This window comes from Martes martes, assembly GCF_963455335.1.
Source record: "Martes martes genome assembly, chromosome: 3".
Taxonomy (NCBI): Eukaryota; Metazoa; Chordata; class Mammalia; order Carnivora; family Mustelidae; genus Martes; species Martes martes.
In genome coordinates this window covers 169829342-169856795 of record NC_137890.1, presented here as the reverse complement: position 1 = coordinate 169856795, position 27454 = coordinate 169829342, and the positions used below count along the sequence as shown (strand labels likewise).

Genomic DNA, 27454 nt, shown 5'->3' with positions numbered 1-27454 from the left:
CTCTAGGCAGAGGAGAAAGCATGTGCAAAGGTCCAGTGGTGGAAAAAAATGTATATAGTGAGTATGGAAACCTGGAAGAAGACCAGCAAGGGTGGAGCAGAGAGAGCAAAAAGAAGTGTGGGGTGAGACAGCTAGAAAAATAAGAAGAGAAGACCATGTAGAATCTTGAAGAATATGCACAGAATTTTGGCTGTGTCCTATGAGTAAATAGGATGCTATAGAACGGTTTTAAGCAGGGAAGTAACAGGATCCCACTTGGGAAGCTGGAGTGCAGTACCATCTTGTGATTGTCAGGATTTGTGTAAAGCCCAGAAAACACCCGCAGCAGGCGTTTCAGCCTGAACTCCCCAGAAAAATCAGACAACATTCCATCTGCCAACAGTTAGTCCTTCTTCCACCCAAAATGGCATGGATGCAAGCACTCATTCTGGCTCCAGGAGGACTGACCAGCAGCTCCTAAGGAATGGTAACCACTGGAATACATTTCACTTGCTGTTCTAGATGTAGGACATCAGCCTTTACCTTTAATTGTACAGATAGCATCTTACCACAGGTAATTAGGCCTTTCAATTTTCCACTGCTTCCTCCAGCCTGGGACTACACAGAGCAAGGGAATTTTCCAGAAGGTGGTCTGATCCTACAGACTCCTCTCAAATACTAGACCACAAATGCTTCCTCCAGAGCCTGCCTCTCTGTCTGTGACGAGGGTTCCTGATGGAGCTTTTTGTTTTGACCACTGCATCATCAATAACCTTCACTTCCTCCTGCTCCAGACTTCAAAGCCCCCAAATAGAGAGGCACAGAAAGTGCCTTAGTCCCTAAAGCCACCCTAATGCCTGGTCCCCCAATGAACTGTAGAACCTCAGTCTCTGACTATGGTCTGAAGCATGATGAGAAAGGAACAGGGTGGGGTGCTGTCGACAGGCTCTCCTCGTCTGTCCCATGGGAACCTCTAGGAAAGGAGTGGGGAACAGAGCTGCAAAGAGCAAGAGAGAACAAGACAGCTCTGAGACCTCCAAGGGAGGCTGGGAAGGGGAGAGGAGCTCCAGAGACTCTGCTACCCCCAACACTGGGGCTTCATTCCTAACAACGTTCTGATTCCAGTATCATGATCCCAGTATTCCTAAGGAGGTTCCAATCCCAGTGTCCCCCCTGCACTGCAGCACCAGGACGGGCTGTTTCCTTCAACCCCAGGAAGGGGCACTGAGCAAGGAAGGGGTCAGGACCCCGTTCTGGCTGAGCTCTATTGCAATTTACAAAGTGTCACCTAGGAGAAGTCAGTAAGTCATAAGGACTCTCAGTCTTCCCTTTCATAAAAATGGAAATAACTGGCCCTTCTCACTCCCTAGAGTACTGGGAGGTTGAATGAAAGAATTCCTTGAAGGGGACGAGCAGCTGTCATTTCTGCTCTTCAGTATGTTTGAGCAAAAACACAGTGACGCATGTCCAGATGGGGTATTCCTTTTTTTTTTTTTTTTTCAGGTGGGACATTCCCAAATGCACTCAGTCAAGCCATGCCTATGCACCGAAGGTCAGAGGCGTCAGACTCCTCAGTGCAAGCCCACCCCGCCGAGGTAACTGTGAGCAAATTGTCCCTCCACTGTTTCATCTGTGAATTGGGAAGAACAGTGCCCACAGCCCTAGGCTGTTTTCGGTATTAAATGAGATAATATATGTAAAGACTTAGAGTGACTTGCCCCCAGGGAGCACTAACTAAATGTTTGTTAATATAACTGTAGTTCAGTTGTAGCAGAGAGAGGGTGAGGAGCAGCCAGAAAGCCCCGAGGCCAACCCGAGATTCCTTTCTCCTGGCTTTTCTGCTAGAAACTGAAACTTGCGGATTGTCACTGAGATAATGTGTCATGGCAAGCGCTCACAACTTTGTATGGGGTTTGACGCACGTGTTGGAGGACCTGAGACATGGGCGAAGTGCCCCCACTTTGACAGCAGAGGCTTGTCACCCAGGTACCCGCCCCCCCACATTCTGCCATGGAGCCACTTGCTTGCAGGAGGAGCCCCCTGCTGCGTCCCTGACGGTAGGTGCTTCCGCTGGCTGTAGGAGCTCGAGCTGCTCCACAGCAGCCATCGCACGCTTGCCTGGGCCTGAGAAGCCCAGGACACACAGCTGGGACAATCTGGACCACAACCACACAACACTGCCACTAGGCCAAACTACTTCCTTCTTCTGGTGGTATCCAGAAAAGTGCAGTGGCAGTTACTGAGCACACATCATGCATTTCCAGGAGCAACAGAATCAGAGGGAGTCCCCAGGGCTTAGAAATTCACAGTGAAAGGCATGTTAGTCACTTAAATTCATGAATCAGTGTTGTCAACACGGCCATTTGCTCACCATACTTAAGAGATCAGAATAACCTTTTCTTTTTTCTTTCTTTTTTTTACTCCCGGGGATGGGGGGGGATGATTCCTAAATGGTTTTTCATTTTATGAGTCAAGGTCTGGTGCCTGTTTATGAACCAAGGGGTTATTTTGGGGTGGGCCTGTGGATCCAGACTCAGACCCTTTTCCAAGTCTCGAAAGAGCTGCGAAGAGAGCGAACGCAGCCCAGAGGTCATGAAATCAGCAGTCTCACAACGTGCTACTTTAAGACACTTGGGGATTTGAAATGAATGACCAAAGATGGGACCCGCCCCTGGAGAGCCCCTCTCATTCTGACCCTTCCTCTGAGGTGCCTGGGAGTTTTAAGGCCTCCTTCCAGAAGTGACGCCCCCTGCTGGCCCACAGGCATGTTCTAGCGCGGACACACACACGCACACGCACACGCACACGCACTCATTCCTGGCTCCAGGCTTCGGGCTGCCCCTGCACAGGAAGCCCCCAGCCCCACAGTCACACCACACCCCTGCCCCCCCGCCGGGCCGGCAGGATCCACTCTTCCCTCCCCCCAAGAAAAGGAGGAGCGAAGCAACTGTGCAAGGCCACTGGAGTGGCGGCTCACTGATTATGGGGCAACCCGATGGCTGACCGCGCATAGGTGCAGGTATTTTCAGAAGCGAAGTGCTCTCTATATGCGGGTGCACCGCGCAGGGAGAGCCCTTGGGTTTGGAGGATTTACGAGGTGGAGTAGGGCCCACCTGCCGCGCTGCGGATGAGGGATGTGTCAGGGTAGGGCTGGAGGGTGGGGGATGATGGGGGTGCAGCCCCGTCCCAATCCCTGGAATCCGTGTGACAGACCCCGCCCCAGCCTGGCCGCTCTTCCCTTGTCCCTGAGGGTAGCCCCTTCTCAGTCCCTCCTTTTCTTTCTTCCTTCCATTCTGTTTCTCGCTGCCTCCCTCTCCTGTCTCTTCTCCATTTTTCTCCGGCCCCCGTCACAAGGAGTGTGGTCTGTGGGCCAGCAGCATCAGCATCACCCAGAGGTTGTTAGCAACGCAGAATCTAAGGCCCAGCCCTGGACTCCTGAGTCACAGTCTGCATTTTAGCAAGATCCCAGGTGAACTGGATGCACCTTAAAGTCTGGGATGGGCCACTGAGTCTGCTCCTTATTTCTGCTTTTTCCTCTCTTAGCTTTCCCTCAGTCTTTCTCCCGCACCACTTACCCTTCATTTTTTTTCCATCCTACTCTCATCTGCCCTCTTTCCTTCATTTTCCTCCCTGCCTCCCACCCTTCTTTCTTTCCTTTCTGCTTCCATCCATCCATCCATCCATCCACCCACCCTTACACCCATCCATCCACTCATCCATGCATCCCGTAGCTCACTGATCCTGTCTACGATCTACTTCTCCACCCCTCTCTCCTTCTAAATCTTCCTTCTGTCTCTGCCCCATCCCTTTCTCTTCTTGCTAAGGCTGAGGAGAAAACACAAGAGCTCTCTCATCCCATCTGCCCGCATGCCACTGCAGTCGTGCCCACCTAGCCCATCTTGTTCCTTTTCTCCATGCTAGAGAAACCATTCTCCCGCCCCGGTCATACCTGCAGAGGATTTTTTGTGCTTATGGCAATGACATGGTACTTGTAGTAGCACAGCTCACAGCTCCAGCAGCCCCGCTCGCTGATCCACTTGATGAGGCAGGGCTGGTGCGTGCACTTGACCGAGCCATCACAGCGGCACGGGCTCAGCAGCTCCCCCTGCAGGAGAGAGGCAGAAGGTGGTGAGCTCTGGATCTGAAGTCTGGCAGGTGGGTGGCCGCTGGAGTGATGGTTTGGGCCACTGGGGGAGGACAGGCCACAGCACTTAAACTGGTCACTGGCTTTGGTGGGAAGCACCAGAATCCACGGAGAACAGGGGAGTCAGGCAGCTTCAGAGCACTCAAGTAGCATTTTGGTGCCTTGGCTCCCATTGGCTGCTGCCCAAGTCCTAGGGTGCCTGTGAAATAAGTGGGTCGATTTTTATGGAAGCCCTCTGCCATCCAAAGCCCCCTGTCAGCCTGATGGACTTCTCTATAAAGGGGTCTCAAACTCAGATGCCCTCAGAGCCAGAAAGACCGTGCAAGTGACACAAGGCAGCTAGTAGGGACTGGGGACAATCTAAGGCCCAGACCCCAAGTTAAAGGGACAGCCACCATTAGCTCCATCCCACTGTACACGTGGGAATCTGGGTGACAACTTTTTTTGGGGGTGACAATTTTTATGTAAAGTCTCCCAATAGTGAAATGTCAACAACAAAAGTAGGTCTTCTAAATATATTGTGAGTGCCATTTGGTCCAAGTTTGGAGCCTTTGTACTCCCCTGCAGGCCAGCACATGGAGACCCCCATCCCTCTGTGAAGCCTCCTGCCCTGAGTTCCTGGTTGGCAAAAGCTTGGCAGGTGGGGGCAGGGCTGAACCCAGGTACCTAAGAGGTGGGATGTGTATCCCTGCAGGCGTGAACTTGGGGCCTGGCTGGGAGTAGATGCGAAGCCTAGTCTGGGCAGGTCTGGAAGCAGAGAGGCAGAGGACCCGGCCCGGCTAGATGGCATGAGTGGATCACAGAGATGGGCTCAGCCTCCAGTATACCCTGTGACAATATGTCCATGACCATGGCTGAAGCTGGTGGGCTTTGGCTTCCTGCCAGACCTGACATGGTGGCCTGAAGTGCCTCCATGAGCCTCCACAACCCCTTTCCTTTCTCTCTCCCCTCCCTTTGCCCTCTCTCCCCTCTGTGTTGTCTTTCCCCCTCCCAACTCAGAGTCCATGGTTTTTGCTTGCTAAATCCAACCGACTCAACTCCTTCATTTACTTTCCTAGAGATTTAAGCAGTTGGGCCCACCCACCTCCCCCAACTTGGGCTTTCTTCTGACTTACTCCAGGGTTCCCTTTCTCCTTACTTCCTATACCCACCTGCCCACCCCCACCTCATTCATTCTGGACCCAGCCCTTCCATCTCTCTCCCACCAAGGGACCCAGAAGATGGTCCTGAGCCCCGAACTGGTGTGTTTGCAATTTGGTCACTTAAACCATGTCCCTGCTAATCTGGAGATTCCATCATTCGAGAAACCACATCTTGCTCCCAGTTTTGGATAAGCAAGCACAGAAGCACCTGACCTATAAAACATATTTAATCGTGTTCTTTGCCGTAGACTGCAGAACCAGCTGTTTCCTCCAAAGATGCATAGAATCGTCTTTCCCTTCCAATGCACCTCCTGTCACTCAAAGACCACACCTTGGCCTGGATGAGGTCTAGAATATTCTTATATTGGTCTGTCTGTCAAACTGCTTCTCATCTTCACCATAGTTCCAATGCCACCTCCTACAGGGAGTCGCCCCAGGTTGAGTCTTCTGCAGGTTGAGCTCAGTGCTTTGATCTCTAAGCACCTTTTGCAGAGCGCCTTGGGTATATACGTGTTAGAGCACTGAGCACATCCTTATAAGGACTTGTGAGTAGGCCTCTCTAATGTTCAGAGAAGCTCTGGAAGGCAGGGATCAGGGGTGGTTCATCTTTGGACCCTATCCCCTCAATGCCTCACCCTACTCCCTGAAGGCCCTCAACAACAGCTGTGTTTGAATGAGTAAATGAAAAAATTAATCAAGTGTCTGCTCAGGTTCCCTGCACTGCCCTGGAGAACGGGAATGAGATGTCTGCTCCATGAGAATGGGAACCATGTCCATTTGTGGACTTCTAGACCCCCACACCTTGCTCAGTGCCCAGCACTCAGCGTATGTACATGCCATAAATGAACTTGGTAGCAGAAATGCCCAGAGTGCCTCATCTCCGTAAACCCTTCCCAGTTCCCCACTCCATTCCTCCAGTATTGACAGGCCCCCTTCGCTGTAGCTCTCGCCTTTCTCATACCCACTGTTGTAGCACTTCTCCCATTTGTCTCTGGGTTCCTGCACCATGATGGCTCACAGGGACAATAGCTTATCTAACTTTCCATCCTTAGCACATAGTGCGGTGCCTGAAGCAGATCCTCCTTGCAGTGTTGATGGCAAAATGCATTCCCATCTCTTTGATGAACAGGAAGTTTTGCTCCCCTAGGACATGGCCCGTTCTGGCACCTGGTGGACAGCCACGGTGCCTGGGAGAGTAGAAGAGGCAGGAGATGCCCACATTGCTGGGCACTCACCATAGCCTCCCAGGTCTAAGGTCTAAGACCCCAGGTCTAAGTGAGTAGTTGCTGTGTAACTTGGAGAAAGAACGAGGAGGGAGTGAGCAGAGAGAGGTGCTGGGGGAGGGGCAAAAGCCCTCATTATTCATGGCAGCCTTTCCTAGGCTCATTAATTCTAACAGGATGAGCTGGGTTTGATTAATCGGGTTGTTAAGCAGCCATGTCAAATTGCCAGTGAAGTAGGAGACATGACTTCCGGTCCCTGGCAATGCTGCCAAGTGACAGAGAAGGCTGCACTCCTTGCTTCCAAGCGGCAGCGGGGAGACAGGGCAGAAAGGGCTGTTGGCTCTGCACAACCGATGACAAGACCTGGGCTCTCCGACATGACTCAGGAAGGGCGACCGCACCACCAGCGCTCACAGGGGGCCCCGGACCCCCACACACTATGTGGGGACAGGGACAGCATGACCCGGCCTGGTCCCAGTGTCTGGCTACGGGGCCCAGAGGCCAAACGGGTGCTATCTCCCTGGGGGCTCCTTGTCCCCCAGAACCAGACAACGAAGAAGATAGAATAGGAACTCGCTTCAGGTGCTACAAAGATTAGAAAGCAAGGACACCAAAACTGTTGGAAAAGTTTCACTCTGATGAAGGAAGCAATCCAGGATTTGGGCAAAAAAATAGTAAATCTGGAAAGATGTTATTTTAACCTTGGCATTTACATAAGTTTTGTATTTTATGATCTAGTATATTTTTATGTACATTTGGGAGAAGGGCCATAATTTTCTTTATGTTTAAGGCTTGTAGGAGGCCTTAACGTGGACGCTTTTCTGTCTTTGACTGGTCAGGCCTGTGCGTCTTCAAGAGCAGGAGAAGTGGAACTGAGCCAGCGGCCCGATAGATCAGGTTAGACTTCATGAAGATGAGCTCTGCAGTCAATTCCGTTAAAAGCTGGAGTGTTGGAGCCGGGAAACGGAAGTGGTGAACATCTCTGAGGCCAGGAAGAGGAAGGTTCAATGACCAACTGCGGGTCACTCAGCTGGCCGGTGGCCAGAACAGGAAGCCTGGTCTTTCTGACACCAGACACCAAGTGGCTTACCACCCTGCTCTGTTCGTCCGTCTCTCCTGGGCCCTCTGTCCCACCCCCGTCCTTCCCACACCCCTGCCTGCACCCTCTGCCCCCAGCCCCTCCGCCAAGTTTCTCATGCCTGCTAGCTGCACATCTGTCTCTTCTCCGTGCACTGACACCAGAACTTGGCACTTGTCTTCCAGGATTCGGGCTGCTCCTGTGTGCCCTGCAGAGCCCAGCACATCACAGGTGCACAATCTGGAGTGTGTGCTGATGGGAGGGGCACCAGGGTGTGGCAGAGCGTGGGCCCCCCACCCCTGGCCCAGCTCCTGAGGCTCCAGCCCCTGGGCTGGGGCGATCATTACCATCTTTTTTTTTTTGGTAATTTTTATTTTACATTTTACTTATTTTTGTATTTATTTATTTATTTATTTATTTATTTATTTATTTATTTATTTTACCATCTTGTCTGCCAAGCTCCGCAAATGCCACACATCAAAGGGGATTGTTAACTGCAAAGGGCACCAGACACTCCTCAATGATCTGCTCGGGGCTCTGGGGCCCAGGGAATGGCTAAGGCAAGAAAACTCGGGTCTTCTTGAATCCCCTGGCCCCCAAGGGACAGGGTGTGGGGGAGGAATGAAGAGCATGGTTTTTGGAGTTGGACTCCTTAGGTTTGAATGCCTCTTCATGCTCACCAGCTGTGCAAACTTGGGCAAGTCCCTCACGCTCTCTGCGGCTTCTTTATCTTTCTGCTGCAGGCAACTCTTGCCCCCTCCAAGGGTGGCTGTAAGGATCGAGTGCGGTCACACCCACAGAAGTGCCTTCCTACTACAGCTCTATTTTATTGCCTACTGGCAAATAGGGGAGGAGGGAGCCATGCCTTCAGTAAAGTTCAACGGAGCTCCCGAGAGAGGGGAGTCTGCCCCTGTGACGTGGGTAAGGGGTCACAACACAGATCTGCCAGCTCGCCGCCCAGGACTGTCCTCTGTGTCACGAGGGGGAGGCTGAGAGCAGTGGGGGTGGAGCGCGGGGCTCTTCCCCTCCCTGGGGATGCTGAGCAGAAGAGCACGGGCCTCTTGGAGGGGTGAAGTGGGGTCAGGCTAGAGGCAGGAGGCAGGACAAGCTGATCCGCAGCCCTTGGCGGCGGCTGAGCTGGTGGGTGAGGAAGAGAACAGGACGGATTCTCCTCGCTGCCAATGACACAGAAAGCTGCAGGTGCAAGACTCCAGTGGTTTCTCCATTCACAGATTTCTTTCTGTTTGTTTCCGACTTGCTTCAATTCTTCCCTGTCTCAATCTGAAAGGGCTCACTTCTGGAGTCCTTAGGTTACCTGGTTGCCATGGTAGTGGCAGGTAAGCCAAGATTTCCCTTGCCACCCACACGGGCACCGGGCATTCCTGCCACGGAGCAGAAGGAAACAAATACAGTCTAGTGACGCAAAGACTCCAGCCCTGCTGGGGTTTGCAGCTCCAGAAGATTCAAACAAAGGAGACAACAGGAGCCCTAGCCTGGGGGTGCAGCCGGGGGCGTCTTCCTCTCCTGACACTCAGGTGGTGGTTAAGAGCTTGGACTCTAATCTTGGGAAGTCTCAGGTATATCCAGGCTCTTACAAACTGTGTGACCCTGAGAAAGTTGCTTAACCTCTCTGGGCCTCATTCAGCCATTCCTTATTTATCGGGTATTCATCTAGTATGTTCCAGGTTCTGTTCTAGGTGACAAGGATACAGCAGTGAGTGGAACTGACCAAAATTGCCTAGTAGAGAGAGACAGACAATAAAAATTATTAAAAAAAACTCTAAGTACCTAAGATGCTATCATGCGCCATGGAGAAAAATTAGCAGGGGGAAGGAAAATAGAATACCAGGAAAGGGGCAGGGTGAGATTCTAAATAGGGTGGCTATGAAACGCCTCACCAAATGGGGACATTTGTGCGAAGACTTGAAGAAGGTCAGGGTGCAAACCATGCGGATATCTGGGGGCTGAACATTTCAATGCAAAGGTCCTGAGGCAGAAGCATGCCTGGCATGTTGTAGGGACACCAAAGAGGCTGGAGTGTCTGGGGTAAAGTGAGTGAGGGAAAGAGGAATAGGAGATGAGTTCAGAGATATAATGAGGATGAAGAATGAGGGACAAATCAGGACAGGTTGTGGGCCATTTTAAGGACTTGGCCCTTACTATGAATGAGATGGGAAATCACTAAAGTGTTGAGGAGAATAATGTGACCTGACCATGTTAGACAGGATCACTTTGGCTGCTGTCTCGAAACCAGACTAGACAGAAGAGCCAAGTAGAAAGACAGGAGGCTGTTGCAGGCATCCAGATGGGAGATGATGGTGTTTTGGACCTGTATGGAAGCAGCGAGAGTTCTGCAAAGTGGTCCATTTCTGGATACATTTTGAAGATGCAAATAACAAGATTTGCTGATGGATTAGATGGGTGGATGAGAGGAAGGAAAACAAGGATGACGCTGATTTTGACCTGAGCCCTGAGAAGGATGGCGAATTGCTCTCACTGGAGATGGGAAGGATTGAGGGTAGAGCAGGTTTTATTTTATTTTTTTTAAAAGATTTTATTTATTTATTTGACAGACAGAGATCACAAGTAGGCAGAGAGGCAGGCAGAGAGAGAGGAGGAAGCAGGCTCCCCGCTGAGCAGAGAGCCCAATACGGGGCTCGATCCCAGGACCCTGGGATCATGACCTGAGCTGAAGGCAGAGGCTTTAACCCACTGAGCCACCCAGGCGCCCCAGTAGAGCAGGTTTTAGAGGGCAGACTAGAAGCTGAGTTTTGGACATGTCGACTTCGAGATGCTTGTTAAATAGGCATCAGAGACTGCAATAGATCCTAGTCTGGAGTTTAGGGGAGCGGTCCAGGTTCAAGACATCAATCTGAGAGTTGTTGACGTACAGATGCTGTTTAAAGCCATGAGCCTGGGTAAAATCACCAAAGGAGCAAGTGTGGGTAGGGGAAGGGTGGGATACCATGGCTGCTCCCTGGAGGACGCCAACATGTCAGAACTTGGGAGATGGGAAAGCACTGGGAGAAGGGACTGAGAGGGAAGGTCAGGGAGATGAGAAAGGAACACTCCAGTGGTTTCTCCATTCACAGATTTCCACGATATGTGGGACATGTGTGTTCTAACAGCGAAACGAGAAGACAACATGCTTCCAAAAAAGGGGACCATCAGCCTTGTCACATGCTGCTGATAGGTCAAGTTGGATGAGAACAGAGAATTAACTATGGATCTGGCAAGTGTTCCTTTATTTATTCACTGTCTACGTGAAATATGAAGCAAAGTCATGGGCTGAGAGTGAAGGTGGTTGAGGTGGTATTGGAGGTCTGAGATTCAGTATAAAATAGTCCATCTGGAGGAGTTTAAGAGTGACTAGACTGGAGTAATAAAGCATGAAGGGTCCTTTCTGTTACTACCCTCCTCCCCCACCTGTGAGACTGGGGGAGGAGGGTAGTAAGGAAATATATTTAGCACCACGCCTGGCACATGGTAAACTCTCAGCAAATGCTGCCTCTCATGTAAGGGGTTATCAGAGAGGTTATAGCAGCGCTCCTCTCTAAGCCCACCTTCACACCTACCTCCAACGTTGATCAATTTCCTTACTTTTTCTCTTCCCCCTTGAAGTAACATTCTCCTATTAATAAGCCTAATGTTATAAACACTTTACAATTCTAAAAAAATACTTTCATTGACATTCTACCACCTACTACCTCAGTAACCAAATGAGGCTAATGATTACTTCTCCTGTTTTACAGATACAAAAACCCACTCAAAGAGGCTGTTACTTGCTCAAGAGAAAGGCAGAGGAAGGCTCTGAAACCAGTTCTGTCCATCAGGCTATACCCACCACATCTCTGCCACTCTGGCATCACCATCTCATCTCCTCTTCTCCTGCCCCCAGCAGCCTGTTCATCAGATCCTTACTTTTCCAGCTCCCAACAGACAGCTGACCTTGTGGGCTCCCCCCATAAACATATAAACACAAAGGCAGAAATCCTTATCCCCTTTTCCCCTATCCTCAGAAGCCAATTTCAGGCAGTGTTCACTGGATAGTAATTGATGTGGTAGTGGGGAGGTCAGGCTAACCTCCCCGTCACTTCCTCCTCACACTCCAACCCTTGGCAGATCCTCCCCATCTGATACTGGTTAAGTCAAAATTAAGAGAGAGATTTTTGTAAGCAGAGTAATAGATTAAAGTTTTCTCTGAGATGTGGTCTAGATTAATAAGGAAAGTTACAATTGCCTTACGATGCTCCACTGGGAAGACACAGAGGACCTAAAGCCTTAAAATCAGAATTTCCCCTCCAGGGTAGACCCAGAAGCCATGTGTCCTTGGTTGGGGGAAGAATGGACATAAGAGTAGAAGTTGTTCATTGGGATAGTGGCGAAGAATAAGGAGCAAGTATGGGTAGGAATACCAAAGAAAGGAGGGACTCCCCAATGTCCATTCTTGGATGGACACTGGATAGGATGGATAGTTGACTGGTACGGAAAGAAATGTTTTGTACCATTCCCCGCACTCCACATATTTGGAGGATCAGCTAACAGAAAGGCTCATCAATAACACATCCTTCCAACTGTACAGACGCAACCAAACTGGTCCATGATGTTGGCCAACTATTTATGTAGCTGTGATCTGGATTGGTGGGGGAGGGCTGGGGAGAACGGTGACAAAGCAGGAGCACAGTGGGGCCAGTGCCTTGAAGAAAACCTGGAAGATTCCAGGCATCTTCTTTTTGCAGGAGGCCAGGCAGCCATCTCTTGATTCCAGAGACCTACAAGAGGCCAATGGATCCTGGTATTAGGATCAAGAGAAATGACCTATCATGAAGACCTTCTTACCAGCAAAGGTTGTGGTCGAGAGATGAATAGGAGAGAGTGTGACTCCTCTGCCCTGAACTGTGATAAAGCAAGTTTCCCCCTTATCTATGGGCAGGCAAGATGACTTCAGAGATCCCCATGGCCCTAGAATCCATTATTATACACAGATAGGCAATTCTGAATTCTCTGCATATTGTGCCAGGCAGTGTCTAGGCAGATCTTTGTTTTCTGCCTGGAGCCCTTTCAGGCCCACCTTCTCGCTCTGTCTCCCAACCAGAGCACGGAGCTTGCCCCGTTCCCAGCTCACTTCCACACTCAGCGGCGCCAGAGCCAAACCTCAGCTTCTGGAGACTAACAGTGTGTCAACACATGCACAAGGAAATCCATAATTGTTGCAAGATAATTTGATTTTAAAAAGAAAGAACTCTATTACTAAGTAGGAAAAAGAAAGATTTAAGACCTTAATGAGCTGTAGTTATCTACACTAAATCCAATTAACCACATAATTATTTCTAGTTCTGCTCTCACACCAGCAGCTTACTTTCTCACACACACACACACACACACACACACACACACACACACACATAATCTGCCTCCCTCTTCATGAAAAAAATCTCCAGGCTTCCTGTTCATCAGTTCCAAAAAAGAATTTCAGAAAGAGACAAGGAAAACACACAGACCCAAACCCAACCCTCCAAACCATGGTTTTTCATTTTCATGATAATTATTTTATTCCTGCAATGCTTTTCCCCTTATAATTTAAATGGTATAAGACAAATGTACCTATTTCCTCTAACTGCCTCTAAATTTACTCAACTGGTACTAGAAGGAAGAACTTAACCTCACAATAATTGAATTTAAATAACATCCAATTCCATAAAGTCAAACATGGTCTGCATAATAAACAAATCACACTTTACAGGGGCCGGCGGGAAGAAAGAAGGTCATATCTTATGTGTATATTCATAACCGTATCTGTATTTCCAGTGACCTAAATGCGCAATATACTGTCCGTCTGTCTTTCTGTGTAACTCATCATGGCCATCACCATCGTTTCCAAAGAGCTAAAATTAAAGGCTCATCTTTCCTCAAACCTCTGCCTGACTCAATAGAAAAATGTAATTTTGATAAACCTCAGCTGGCCAGAATGGGGCTATTTGCATATGGCAGCCGGCTGGGCTCGTTTCCAGGGCTCCAGACCCCCAGGTTGAATCCCTGCCAGTGTGCAGGGATTCCAGGTCACGGTTTCCTCTTTCTTTCCCACAAGTCAGGCCAAGCCAAGGGCACGAGTCAATGGCAAGTTAAAGGGCAAGTACTCAATTACCCCCTAGGGTCAGACCTCGTTACTCCTGCACACTGGCAGAGGGATGCCCAGCTCCTACTGTGCAAAACCTTTGTGTTATTAGAAGGGGTTGTGGTGAAATTCTACAAAAATTAATTTTCCATCATGGTAATTAATATATCACTCTGTGTTGAGGGGATACAGCAGATGTTACAAGTGCAAATGAACTATGAGGATGGGTTGCACCTCATAGATGTCTTGAATCACAGCCCTAGGCTCTTAGAACTTTCTGCATGGCTGGCTCCTACAAAGTAAAAAGCTGGGTCCTTCCTGGGTGCCAACCCCAGTTCTGCCACCCTCTGGCTGGTGACCTTGGCTTTACACCATCCAGGCCTTGGTTCCCTGGTTCCCAGAAGTCAGCGTACGTAAGAACCACCTGGAAGCTTGTTAGGCGGCTACCCAGGCTTTGCCCCAGAGATTTTGATTCTGTGTGAACCCACTCTTCCTGTCTTGAAGCAAGGTTGGCTAAGACTCATTTTGCAAAGCCCTCACCAGATACTTTTTAGCAAGCCTTCTGTCTTCTGCATCACTCTAAGACTCTTATGTATACAAAGATAAAAACAAATACCAATAGCTAACAGATACTGAACACTTACTATGTGCTAAGGCCCATATGTCAGCTTTGACGGCTGAGTTCAAATCTTGGTTCTCCCACTCAGTGGGTGAAGGCCATTGTGCAAGTGACTTACCCACTCTGAGCCCCGGCCCCGTCATCTGCAGCTAGATGCATTTCTAGGTGTTCCGGCTGCTGTGGCTGCCTCTCTTAGTAGCTCACACTCACTGAGCATGTGCTGGGTGTCCCCTGTGGTCTTAGGCACTTGCCATGCAGGAAGCTGGATAGCAAGGCTATGGGGCCAGTGGACGCAGACCGGCTGGTTTGAATCCTTGCTCTACCATTTACTACCTGTGTGACTGGTAAGCCTGCTCAGAGGTAAAGCGGAACCAAAGATACTTCCGGCCTCCCTAGGGTCTCATGAAGATTCAGGGAAGTAATGCACAATGAGAAGTACTCAGAACGCTGCCTGACGCATAGCGGGTGCCCGCTGTAGATCACTACTAATTGTCACTCATGCACCCAGCAAGCCTTGTGGAGTCTCCCCATCCTAACAGGAGGAGGCAGGCGGAAGATGCTGCTGTCTCACACTGTGGACAAGGCGTCCCTGCCTTTTGCTACCTTACTAAGCCCCTCACTTTACCACCTTGTAAAGGAAGTCAGCAGTCCGAAACCAGTGAGTACTCACGCTGCCTGGGGGCCTGGGTAATGGGTGGAAGGTAATAACAGTGGGATGAAGGCCAGGAGCCTCCAGGTACTGCTAACTGCCCTGTTATTTTGAGGGAGGGAAGGACAAAACAGATATTCCGGCTCACATCCACCTGCCGGCCTCCGCGTCTCTAAGGAGCCCTTCCCACGCCTCCTTCCTCACATGCCTGTGTTCCTTCCTCCTGTGATAGGGAAAATGACCAGGCGTTAAGCCAGGGGGGTTCCAGCCATCACTCCTCTCTGCCCCCTCTCAGCCAAGGCTGTGAATGTGTGTTCACGGGGCCAGCCGAGGGCTTTATGATGCCCTTGGAGGCACAGGAAGGAGGGAAAGTGAAAGCAAGGCAGAGAGGCTAGAATGATCTGTGTCACAAGAGCTTAGCGAGAGAAGGGAAGTAGAGAAGGCTTTGCCCCATGGTTTCCTCTGCCTGCGTTGGAAGGAGTAAACACTGACGTGCTTTTCAGTTCTTTCTCTGTATGGGACTTACACTTTTTCTTTGTGACAAGCTTCTTTCAGACAATTGTCCATTCAGACTGAAAAGCCCGAAGTCCAGGGAGGGCAGCGGGGCGGTGGGGCACCCTCCCGCCCTGGGTTCAGAGTCTCCACCCCTGCCGGACTGAGGCTTCGCGCTGGGCGATACCCATTTCAGAGTCTGCCGAAAGCTCAGCCCGGTTCTCTTCACACCTCTCAAGGAAGCATACTATTCCTGAAGTCTTGGCTCCGCTTCCCTGTCAGGAATAAGCACGCTAAGGAGAATTTGAATTACTATGGCGTGTGAATAGACTCCGGTCTGTTGACTCCAAGCTTCTGCTAAGCTGCTCCAAGTGGTTGTAGCTTCTGTCATCTTGGCAATTTTACTTTTTGTTTGAAAGAATTCTATATTCCCTACTTCTGGGGCTGGGAAGGGGGTGATCTTCAAAGGCCCTTCGCTTTATCGCCCAGCCCCTGTCAGAGGACGTGTCCCCAATCCTGACATATGAGGTGTTCCTGTACAGAGATAATGCCAGGAAAGGGGGCCCCAGAGCCTCCCACGCTTACCCATTGCCCTTTTAGATCCATATGGGAAAACCAGTGCAGGGGCGCCTGTGTGGCTCAGGTGGTTAAGCGTCTGCCTTCGGCTCAGGTCATGATCCCAGGGTCCCGCTCTCCACTCAGCAGGGAGTCCTCTTCTCCCTCTCTCCCTCCCCTCCCTCCCCCGACTCATGCTTGCTCTTTCTCACTCACTCTCTCTCTCTCTCTCAAATACATAAAATCTGAAAGGAAGGAAGGAAGGAAGGAAAGGAGGAAAACCAGTGCAGAGAAGCCCAAAGTTCATAGCAGCAGCCCAGGCTTCCACACTCAGAGATTGGGGGGGTATGTATGCACCAGAAGTGTTTCCCACCAAAAGACTGAGGCAATAGCCCGTGGTCTCCTTCATTTAAGAGCTGTTCAGTGGCCTTGATTGAGCACCAGCTCTGGGCCTTGGTGCTGAGACCCCAAGATGGCACCCACCCATGCCACTCACACACACACACAAGGATGTGCTTCCTCAAACCCATCTACATTCTCAGCTTTTGCCATGGTTTTTTGGCCTGCATTTCACTTAATTAGTGGCTGGTATGTAAAATATCATTTCCTCTTATTTGCCTTTAGCCTTTTTCAGGTGACGAGGTAGTTAGGCAAACAATCAAGACTTTTATAGGATTTCAGTCATTTTCTGGGATTTGGTGATCCAAATCCATGTTGCCCCTCCCCTTAGATTTTGTGATTGATTTAAACTGTGTTTATCTTCCCCTCAGCCATTGTCTGTCAGTGGAAAGTCCTATTTTTAGATCCCTGTCTCATGTCAGGCATCATTTCAGCCACTTTTTTCTAGACCTTCACCAGTTGCTTAAGTTTTTGAGGGAAGTTTCCTTGCTATGTCCCAGACAGCCAAGGATCCTCATGTCCGGAAGCTAGGGGAGAGAAGTTCATATAAAAATATGTAGAAATTTATTATATATCAAAATTTTCCCCATAACTATGTCCCCCTCATATACATAGTTTCCTCCAAATTGGGAACATGACATACGGCCTATTTTTAACTTGTATCTTTCTAGCCACACTATGTCATCAAAAATGTCTCATGGTGATCCATGATTTCATGGTTCGTATCTGTGATTATTTCCTTAAAAGATAATCCTGGAGGGGATCCTATGTGGCTCAGTTGGTTAAGCATCCAGTTCTTGACTTCAGCTCGGGTTTCCATCTTGGGGTTATGAGATTCAGCCTTGTGTGGGGCTCCACACTGAGTGGGAGTTTCTACCTCTTCTTCCGCCCCTCCCCCCACTCATGAACACTCATGCTCTGTCTCTCTCTCTCAAATAAATCAATAGATAAATCTTAAAAAAAAAAAAAAAAGAACAAAAAAGACGGTCCTGGAATGGAATTACTAATTCAAAGGGCTTGGGCATTTTTAAGGGTGTTGGTACATGTTACCAAACAGGTCTTGCACAAAATGACCCAATTTCCATCCATATCATTACGGTGTGTCAGTACCTCCTGTTCCTGCCTCACATTCAAGGTTTCATCACCAGCAATGGTCAGTGGTACCATGGCTGTGACCCTGAGAAAAAAGGCTCAGAAAACGCAGAATGTCTGTTCCTTTCTACCTTTCTTTCCACCAGGGAGGACGAGCAAGAGGGGACTGCAGGATTGGGACAGAGTTAAGTCCAGAATTCGCAGCAAGGCAGCTGAGGCAATCTTGGAGGAGAATCTCAACCATGAAGGAGAGCCAGTGGGCTCCTGGTACTCTTAGCCTGGGTGCTGGGCAGGGGGGTCCTTACCCTTCTCCAGAGACCTGATGGATGATGACGAGGACGACTCAGAATATTCTCGTCAAGAGACTCAGTAGAGCTCAGTCTCTGGGGTGGCGGGCTACAAGTCTAAGACCACTGGGGCTAACAGGTCCTGAAGTTAAGACTCCTCACCCGGATAATTGCCCTTTGAGATAGCTAGGTGTGAGTACGTACCCTCACCAGATGTAGTGATACCCTTGTGTGAGGTGACTTTGCTGTTAAAGGTGTCATCCAGCCTTATTTTCCCTGCTACAATTTCAGCCTTTTTCTATCTTTTCACAATGAATGGACAATGCACAGGCTTTAAGATCAAACAACTTCTAGCTCTGCCATTTACTAGCTGTGTCGATTAGTTTCCACTGCTAACTATGATCCTGCATATGCACCCCAAAATTTGTGACATTTAAAAATTAACAACCATATATTATTTTTTACAAGCCTACAAGTTGTCTGAATCGTTCTGCTGATCTGGTTTGGCTGAGCGTGGCTGGGCTTGATCCTGCTTATGTGAGCTGGCTAGAGGCTGTTTCATCTAGGACGGTGGCCCTCTGCTCACATGTCTCTTATCATCCAGTAGGACTGCCTGTGCTTGTTCACATAATGCCGGAAGAGTTCCTGCCAGCAAGAGAGGGTCGGCCCAGATGTGCAAGCACTTTTCAAGCCTTACATCAAGTTCGTAATGTCCCATTGGCCAAGTCTTGTGGCCTGCTCCAGACTCAACGTAAGCAAGCATTATCAAAAGGAAGTGACTATAGGGAAGCATAAAGATCTAGGGCCATTAGTAGAATCAATCTATCACATTAGCTCTATGACCTTAGACAATTTCCTTAACCTCTCTGAGGCTTACTTCCATCATCTATAAAAATGCAGAACTTTTGTAGGATTCCTTGCTATAATATATGTACAATGTCTGGCACATGATAAACATTCCATATGTGTTAATTTCCTTCTCCTTTTCCATCATTTGGACTCTCTTTTTTCCCTTAAATGCATTATTTCTATGCATTACCTTCTATGTTCAAAGCTGCAACATAATAACATTAAACATTATGCCAGGGTCTTCTGTTAAATCTCTAACCCCCAGCCTGTGGCTAACACAGTATGTAGGCCCTCCATTCATTCCAATCATCTAGAATTTAGATAGTAAGAGAATCCGGGGGTCTCTACTCCTTGTGTACTTGGGACAGCCCAGTTGTGAGATGACCTCTTGGCTTTCTGACCCAACTCCAACATCAAAAGTGAAAAAAAAAAAAAAAGGGTTAACACATTTGCATTAACTGATGACTCAGGATAGAGGCAACAAGATGGGGAACCTCCATTTCCTAATTTATAGGTGGCCTTGGGGGTAGGATAAGTATCCTGGCCTCTCCTTAGCTAATCAGGCTCCAGAAGCGACATTAATTGCAGCCAGTCCATCCTGCTGGGGAGACCCAAGGCTGCCAGCTCCCTTGCTGGGAATGGAATAGAATTTTAATTGGCTGTGAAAGCATCATGGCAGTTGGTGCATGAAAGAGCTGATCCTCTCCCCTGAAGCAGGTGAGAGAAGCTTTGGGGGAAAAGCCCTGAAGAGGTACATGACAGCAAAGACCAGCCACGTCCAGGGCTCATCCCAGCGGCAACACCACTGGTCCCGTTCCAGGGATGGACTCCTGCCAGGGTCGAAGACTCTCTCGCACGCTATCCTCAGTGTGGTGAGCACAAAAGCATCAGGCCTGGAACCCTGTTCACCCCTGTGCCCACCCGCTGACTTTCATAAGAGAAGCACTATGTAGTGACTGTCACTTGCGTGGCCAAGAAAACCAGGACCCCCTACCTCAGAGAACTCTCCATCTGTAATCTCAGTCCCCCAGTGTGTGTGTGTGAGCAAGTGTGTATGGGTGTGTGTGCACACATGCGTGTGTCCGTTTGAATGGCACAGCATTCTTGTGCTGTTGACTCAGAGCCGTGTTCCCATTTTTTTCACTCAAATGTGATAATGTCTGGGGAAAACATGTCCTCATGGCAGTGTGTCTGTTTTCTGCCATGGCGTTTCCCAGAACACACACAGAATGTGGAGGTGACGGGATGCTGACCTGTGGAGGTCAGCGGATGTGTCTATGAAAACAAGACAATGTGAACTTGTTAGCATAAATATACAGTGATGGGTATTGTGGTTTTCAGAGACTCTCAGGCAGGTTCTTTAACCTCTTTGTAGATTAGTTCTCTCATCAATAAAATGAGGGCAAAAGCAGTACTTACCTAATAGGACTGTTGGAAAGGCTAATAAGATGTAAAGCGCTTAAAATAATGCAGAGACTCAAAAATGTGTTTTTGTGATTACTTCTAGGTTAGGGGAGGGGAGCAGAGCTGTTCATTGACCCAATATGCTCTGTTGACCTAGTGCCATAATGAACCTGTAGGCAAAAAGTAAAGCAGGAACCCAAAAAACATACATGCAAAATCAATGCTTTCAGAAAACTCCTTTAGTGAGGTGAGAGCTTGAAAAAAATTCAGAATTTTTAAGGAAACTACCTCATTAATCTTTAAAACTTCAAGCAATTAAACATCATTTATAACTACTGAACAGTTTTGTTTTCATTGTGTATCTTGATTTTTATTATCAATTTTTTATTAAAAGTTTATCAAAAATTCAGTTAGGATAAGAGTGATGCATTGAAGGAGACCATTAAAAATGGAATTTTATAATTTATAAAGATATGAAGACAAGCTTCTACAACCAAAGCAAACCCAAAACCTCAATTCCGTTTCCATTCTCTCTGTGCCCCTCCTGTTCAGACCTCCCATCTCCTTACTGGAGAACAAGACATCTTTCTGGTTTAAGCTCAGAACATAGAAATGAAAATAGCCAGAATAAAAGACATGGCCAATACATAGCATCTTCTTCGAAGTGGTGAGAACTTCATCTCCTAAAAACAGCAGATGGAAGTCCAGGACCTTATGGGAAAAGAGCCCCAGGAACATCGCATTAATTCCTGCCCTTAGAAGATAGAAGAGGCTTCCCAGTATTGGAAACAGCTCTTTCTCCCTCCAAACTTGGTCCCTAGATCACAGCTGGGTGCACAGGCTCCTGGGCCTAACTTCTCCCAGTTGGACCATCAATGTTGGGGAAATTAGCAGGACAAGTCATTTAAAGAAGTAATTGGTGGCACACATCAGATCACCCCTTCAAAGGATGGTCTTTCTCACATTTCCTGCATCTGTAAGAGATTGACAGTGTCAGTGGAGGCAGACCTTGTTCTTTCTCTGTCCAAGGGACTGGAAAACATGGCTAGGCCACCTGACTGGGGGTGAGATGACAAGTGGCAAAGCTAGTTGCCTCAGAAGGTGCACATGCCCACAGTGGGGTGCATCCCTGATGGTGTAAGGGATGACGGAGATCCTAGAATGAGCTCATTGGACATGGCCACAGAAACAATGAAGGTATTAAAAAGTGGTGTCTTCCACTATAAGCATAAATCAGCTTTCTGGTCTCCATCTTGGGTTCTTACAAGTTTTATTGGCCTGAATTATGTCTTTTCAAAATAGGACCACCCAGGGTAAAAGGTCATTAAATCAAGGTTCCAGACTTCTCTCACCACAACCTTGCAGGGAAGTTCGGGGCAAAATTCCTCCTAAGGCTGTTGCCCCTTCCCTCCCATTCCTACTGCTCCCTGCAGCTCCATTGGACCAAGGACATAAATTGCTCCTGACAGGTGCAGGGTGTAAGGTCAGTACCATCTATTATGTTTTTGTTCTGTTGTTTTGTTTTTGTCTTTTAAATACCCATGAGTCAAGCCTGTCTTAGCCCCTAAAAGAGCGAAAAACACTTACAGACTCCTTGGGAGCCATTCAACTCAGCATGCAAACATCTCCTGTGTTATTCCTAATGACTCACTAGCCTCTCAGTGACAGGGAGCTCACTACCTTAAAGGCTACCCATTGTATTTTTTAATAGTTTCAACCAGTGAAAGCTTGCTAGAGCAATGATAAATATTATATTGCAAGGTGCAGGAGAACAGGGCTCCGTGCAAGGCATGGTGCAGAGGTAGGCCAAAAGATTGGACAATGATCATGTTGTATGGCATGTGCGTCTGTATTAGCGTGCGGAGAAGAAAAGGAGATAGGCAGATGTCAGTTCAAATTTGCGTACTGTGGCTGTTTCTGAATGTTCATGTGGTCATGGTACGTGGCCCAAGTGCCCTTTCCCATCACGTCTGCAACAGTTTCCCTCATCCCATATCCCACCTGCCTCTTCGGGAATAAATACCTATCTCTACTCACCATGAGCATCACTTTTCTTGTCCTGACTCTAACCCTCAGACAAAGATGCCAGAGGCAAGAAGAATGGAACAGAGACAGTGAAGAGGAGGGGAACATGAGTTTAAAAAGCCAGTGTTGGGGGAGGGGCGCCTGGGTGGCTCAGTCGGTTAAGCATCTGACTCTTGATTTAGGCTCAGGCCATGATCTTAGGGCTGTGAGATTGAGCTCTGCATTGGACTCTATGCTGGGTGTAGAGCCTGCTTGAAGATTGTCTCTCTTCTCCCTCTCCCTCTGTACCTATCCCTCCGTCCTCTCTCTCCCTCCCTGAAAAGAAAAAAAAGCCGATGTGGGGTGCTTAGGAGCTGGCAAAAGACTCACAAAGAAAAGTAGTGGAATGGATGGACAGGACCCCTATGGCCTCAGCCAAACTGGCAGACACCCACATATAAAAACCCTGACGCATGGCAAAGAGCTCTGATTCCATGAATTTTGGCTTCCCACCTCTTGGCCCAGTCATCATAGGCCCATGTAGGAATAGAGCAACTTGTACTGGGGGCTGTTCTGGGTGATTTGTTCATGTAGAAGGGAATTAAGGGCTGGTCATTGCCAGCCATCTCCCTGTACCCATGCTTGTCCCTTTTGCCCTAGCCCTTCAGAGTAATGACACAGAATAAACTCTAAAGAATAAAGAGGCAAGGGACCATGCAAGCCTTATCCTAGCATGTCTTCTATCCAAACACTCCTTTCTCATCAGGACATCCCAACACATCTACCTAACCCCACCCCACCCTCTTTCACCTAAACGTTTTTCATGATGGTCGCCATCATCATCATCATCATCATCATCACCACCACCGGGGTTGAGATTGTTTCAATTTCACCTTTTGGACCCCAAAGACATTTTGATTTCATGTTTACAAGTACAAAGTTTTAATGGGAATTATATACGCATTGGTACACATTCCTTGACAATGTATTTTCCAAAGAGAATTCCATTAAGCCAACTTAATTTTTGATCAATCTTTTTTAATATACGGCAGTTAAACTGTTAGCAGTTTTTTCTATTTCTCATCTAATGTTATTGAAATGTCTCATTGGGGTAATTCATTTTATAAGTAAAATGTGTGTTAACCATTCGATTAGCTGGTTGTGGGTCCATGCTAAAATTCGCTAATTATAGCTCCCATCATTGAAAGTTTTATTTTGTGGCCTTTAAAATCCTTCCAAATTTAATTTTTTCTGGATCAAAATTTGCCAATCTGAATTTTCTCAAGAAGTTGTGATCTTCTGCCAGACTTTAATAAATTATAAATTTGACGGAGGGCGATTTCGGCCGCTATCAGCTTTCTGGTATTGAATGTTTGTTGATTCTTCACCACAGTGAAGATGCCCTCCCACATAAGAGAAAAGGCACTTTATTCACTGCCTACTACATGCAGGCATCAAATAAATATGACCTCATTTAAGCCCCAACAGTGCTGAGAGGTGAGTGTTATTATCCCTGTTTATGTATCAGTGAACTAAATCTGAAAGGAGTGAGGTCGTCTGCCCAGTGTTATACAGCAGCTATCCAATGAACCTGGGAATTGAAAACTCTGCTTTTGAGTATTAAAAGCTTTCGTTGTTTCTACTGTATCACAGGAGCTCTCTCTTCATTTATAATCATACTGAGTCCGCTGGCTGCACGTACATCTCATAGTTCCTTCCACCCTGCTCTGGCCTCTGTCTGTCTTTCTGTCTGTCTCTTACACACTCACATGCACACACCCCTTGTGCTTTGTTCCAGACTGCCCTTGGACCACAGGCCCCACACCCAGGAGCAACATGACTCATTCTCTCCTCCCTCTCTGGTAAGTGGTCCCACCGTCCCCGGAAGCGCCTGGGAAGAGCTTCTGTTGGCAGAAGCTTAGTGGGTCCTCACATGTTCACAAGTGCCCCCTGATTCCAGCTGGAAGGCTGAAGGAGGTTGTGGGGTGTGTGAGGGTGTGTGAGTGTGTGGAGGGAAGGAGCAGGTTGCTGCGCAAGAGGCCGGTGCCCTCAGCCCTGTCACTCACAGTGACACACAGGGAGGTGACCACCGGCGGTGGCGGGGGGAGTGCGTTGGCATGTTGTTCTATTTAGTGAGGAAGAGCATGTCTTTTCAGTGGAGCGCATCCAGGCAGTTTCCTTTTTTACAGCAAATTACAGGGGGATGGGAAGGAAAGGAAATGGAGGGAGGGAAAAAGGGAGAGAGAGGGGTTTCTATTTTTAAACCCTTGCCAGGCATTAGTTCTATGGGAGTTTCTGTGAGGGAAAAAGAAGGGAAGACGAGATGGGAAGGAGCAAGGGACAGCTGACTAGAAGGACCAGGTCTAGGATAGTGGTTTCCACACATACTTTTTTTTTTCCAAACATACTTTTTTTTTTTTTTAAGTAGCCAGAAACTTTCCTTCAAATGTATCCTGTGAGGAATGCCACTATTTAAAATGAGGGAAAGGAGAGCTGTCTTCATTGACACGACCGGAAGAGATTCCAGATCCCCATCCACTTGAGCACACAGGGCTCCTGTACTAGGTTTACTGGAAACAGGTTTCAACCAACATGGCATAGGAAGAGGTCCACCTTTTCATGTGTTCACTCCCTCATCCATTCATGAAATACTTGTTGATGCCTATTATGTTCCAAGCCCCATGCGAGGTAGTGGGGGATATTGTGGCAAATGAAACAGACCCACCCCTGCTTACATTCTAGCACGGGAGATGAACATTCACAAAATAATCACACAAACAAATGTAAAACTGTGCTCTGACAAGCCCTGTGAAAAAGAGGACATGGTGTCACCCAATGGGAGGCCACCCCAAGGGAGCCATATGCAGGCTGAGGGCTGAAGGACAGGCAGTAACTACAGGAAGAGGGGAGGGAAGCACATTCCAGAGAGAAAGGATAGGAGAGAACATGGCAAGTGTTCCTGTTATTAATTCTTACCCAGGAACCCATCCCCAAAAGCTGGTGGCTTAAAATAACCACCATTTTTACCAATCTCACAATTTTTGTGGGTCAGAAATGTGGGCAGCGCTTAGCTGGTCACTTCTTCTGCTCCATGTGGCATTGGCCGAGGCCACTCTGTGGTATTCAGTTGGCAAATGGGCTGGTTCGGAGGGCCCAGGATAGCTTCCCCCAAAGGTCTGGGGCTTTGGTGATGACTGGAAGCTGGACTCTTTCGGGACCGTTGGCCCAAACATGGCCACTCCAGCAGGGCAGCCTCAGAGTCATTGGGCTTTGTAGGCGGCAGCCCTGAACTCCCAGAAAGAGTGTTCCAAGAGACAGAAAGTGGAAGCTCCTACTTCCTTAAGCCCTCGACCAGAAACCAGCACCATATCACCTCTACTCTATTCTATTAGTCAAAGCAGTTGCAAAGCCACTTCAAGAAGTGGGAACATGCAAGAAATGACAGATGCTGGCGAGGATGCGGAGAGAGGGGAACCCTCCTACACTGCTGGTGGGAATGCAAGCTGGTGCAACCACTCTGGAAAACAGTGTGGAGGTTCCTCAAAAAACTGAAAATAGAGCTACCCTATGACCCAGCAATTGCACTACTGGGTATATATCCTAAAGATACAAACGTGGTGCTCCGAAGGGGCACGTGCACCCGAATGTTTATAGCAGCAATGTCCACAATAGCCTAACTGTGGAAAGAGCCTAGATGTCCATCAACAGATGAATGGATAAAGAAGATGTGGTATATATACACAATGGAATACTATGCAGCCATCAAAAGACATGAAATCTTGCCATTTGCAACGACGTGGATGGAACTAGAGGGTATCATGCTTAGCGAAATAAGTCAATCGGAGAAAGACAACTATCATATGATCTCTTTGATATGAGGAAGTGGAGATGCAATGCGGGGGGGGGGGTTGGGGGGAGGTAGGAAAAGAAAAAATGAAAAGATGGGATTGGGATGGAGACAAACCATAAAAGACTCAATCTCAAGAAACAGACTGAGGGTTGCTGGGGGGAGGGGGGACGGGAGAGGGTGGTGGGGAAATGGACATTGGGGAAGGTATGGGCTATGATGAGTGCTGTGAAATGTGTAAACCTGACGATTCACAGACCTGTACCCCTGGGGATAAAAATACATTATATGTTTATTAAAATAAAAAAATTAAAAAAAAAAAGAAGTGGGAATATGGACCCCATCTCTCAATGAGTGACTGCCAAAGAGTCTGTGGCCATCTTTAATCCACCATGGCAAACATAAGGGATTAAAAGAGAGTCAGCATAGCCAGGACACAGAGTGAAGGAGAACCGTGCACAGGAACGGGGTAGGGAGGGAGGGCCAGACCTCACAGGCAGGGCTGCAGCACATCTTTGTGTCAGTCGTACACAGAGCACCTCCAGAAGGCACCATTCCCATCGTAGCTAGGTAAGCGGAGCCCTTGGAGTCATGTGGTGCACAGCCTATCTAGCCACGCTGACTCCAGGAAATACACTGGTCCTGGGAACCATGTAAGACTGTTGAAAGATTCTGCTGGTTGACTTTCAAAGCTTTTCTGTCCCATAGAGAATAACCAGGCAGCCTGCAACTCAAACAGTAGTTGGTTTAAAATTTAGAGTTTGGGTCTTTGCCAGTTGGAATCTCCTATAGACAGAATGTTGGTGTCCCACCCCCCAAATGCATATGCTGCAGCCTCACCCCCAGTGTGGTGGTATTTAGGTGGTGGTGCCATGAGAATGGGATTCCTCATGAATGGAATTAGAACCCTTTTAAGAAAAGATCCCAGGGAGGTCCTTCATCCCTTCCACCACGTGAGGGCACATCTATATACCAGAAGGCAGGTCCTCACCAGACACTGGATCTGCTGACACCTTGATCATGGACTTCCCAGGCTCTAGAACCATGAGAAATAAATGTTTATTGTTTATAGGCCACCCAGTTGATAGTATTCTCTTATAGTAGCCTGAAAGGACTAAGACAGAAGACTTACCTAGATATACCGTCAAAGGTCACAGTAGCTCCCTCCTAAAAGCAGGCATGCCCTCCCCCCAAGCTCACCTCTGGCACTGTGGACAAAGAGCTTGTCTTTTCTGAACCACCCTTTCTGGCCAACGGCAAAGACGTCCTGCTCTGCCTAGTCCCCTCTGTCCCTCAGGTGCTGAGTCCCCCAGTTTGTCCAGTGCACAGGCCCTTTTACACTGGCTCTCTGGCCGTAACCAGGTTCTGCCCAGCCAGCCTTCCCTTTTGGGCTCAGCAATTGCATTAGTTCTTCCTGGCACACTGTGTTCTTGCCCAAGTCCTGCCTGGCTCAGCTTCGACCTGGTGCACTCTTGACCAAGCCAGTGCTGAATGGGCACTTAGCAGAACATGCTTACCAATGGGTTAAGGCTATTATGTACAGCAGTAATTTGAACATTTCATTGCAGTAGAATGT

The 27454-nt window shown here is 48.3% G+C and overlaps 1 protein-coding gene across 1 annotated transcript in view; it reads right to left on the bottom strand.

The window, feature by feature from the left end:
- Nucleotides 1–27454, bottom strand: part of MARCHF4 (membrane associated ring-CH-type finger 4) — a gene marked incomplete at its 3' end in the record, with an annotated part of 105657 nt that overhangs the window by 20776 nt on the left and 57427 nt on the right. Inside the window, exon 2 of the mRNA XM_080799361.1 lies at nt 3929–4084. Coding sequence (XP_080655487.1) covers nt 3929–4084 — 156 coding nt within the window. The remainder of the gene's footprint in view (nt 1–3928; nt 4085–27454) is intronic.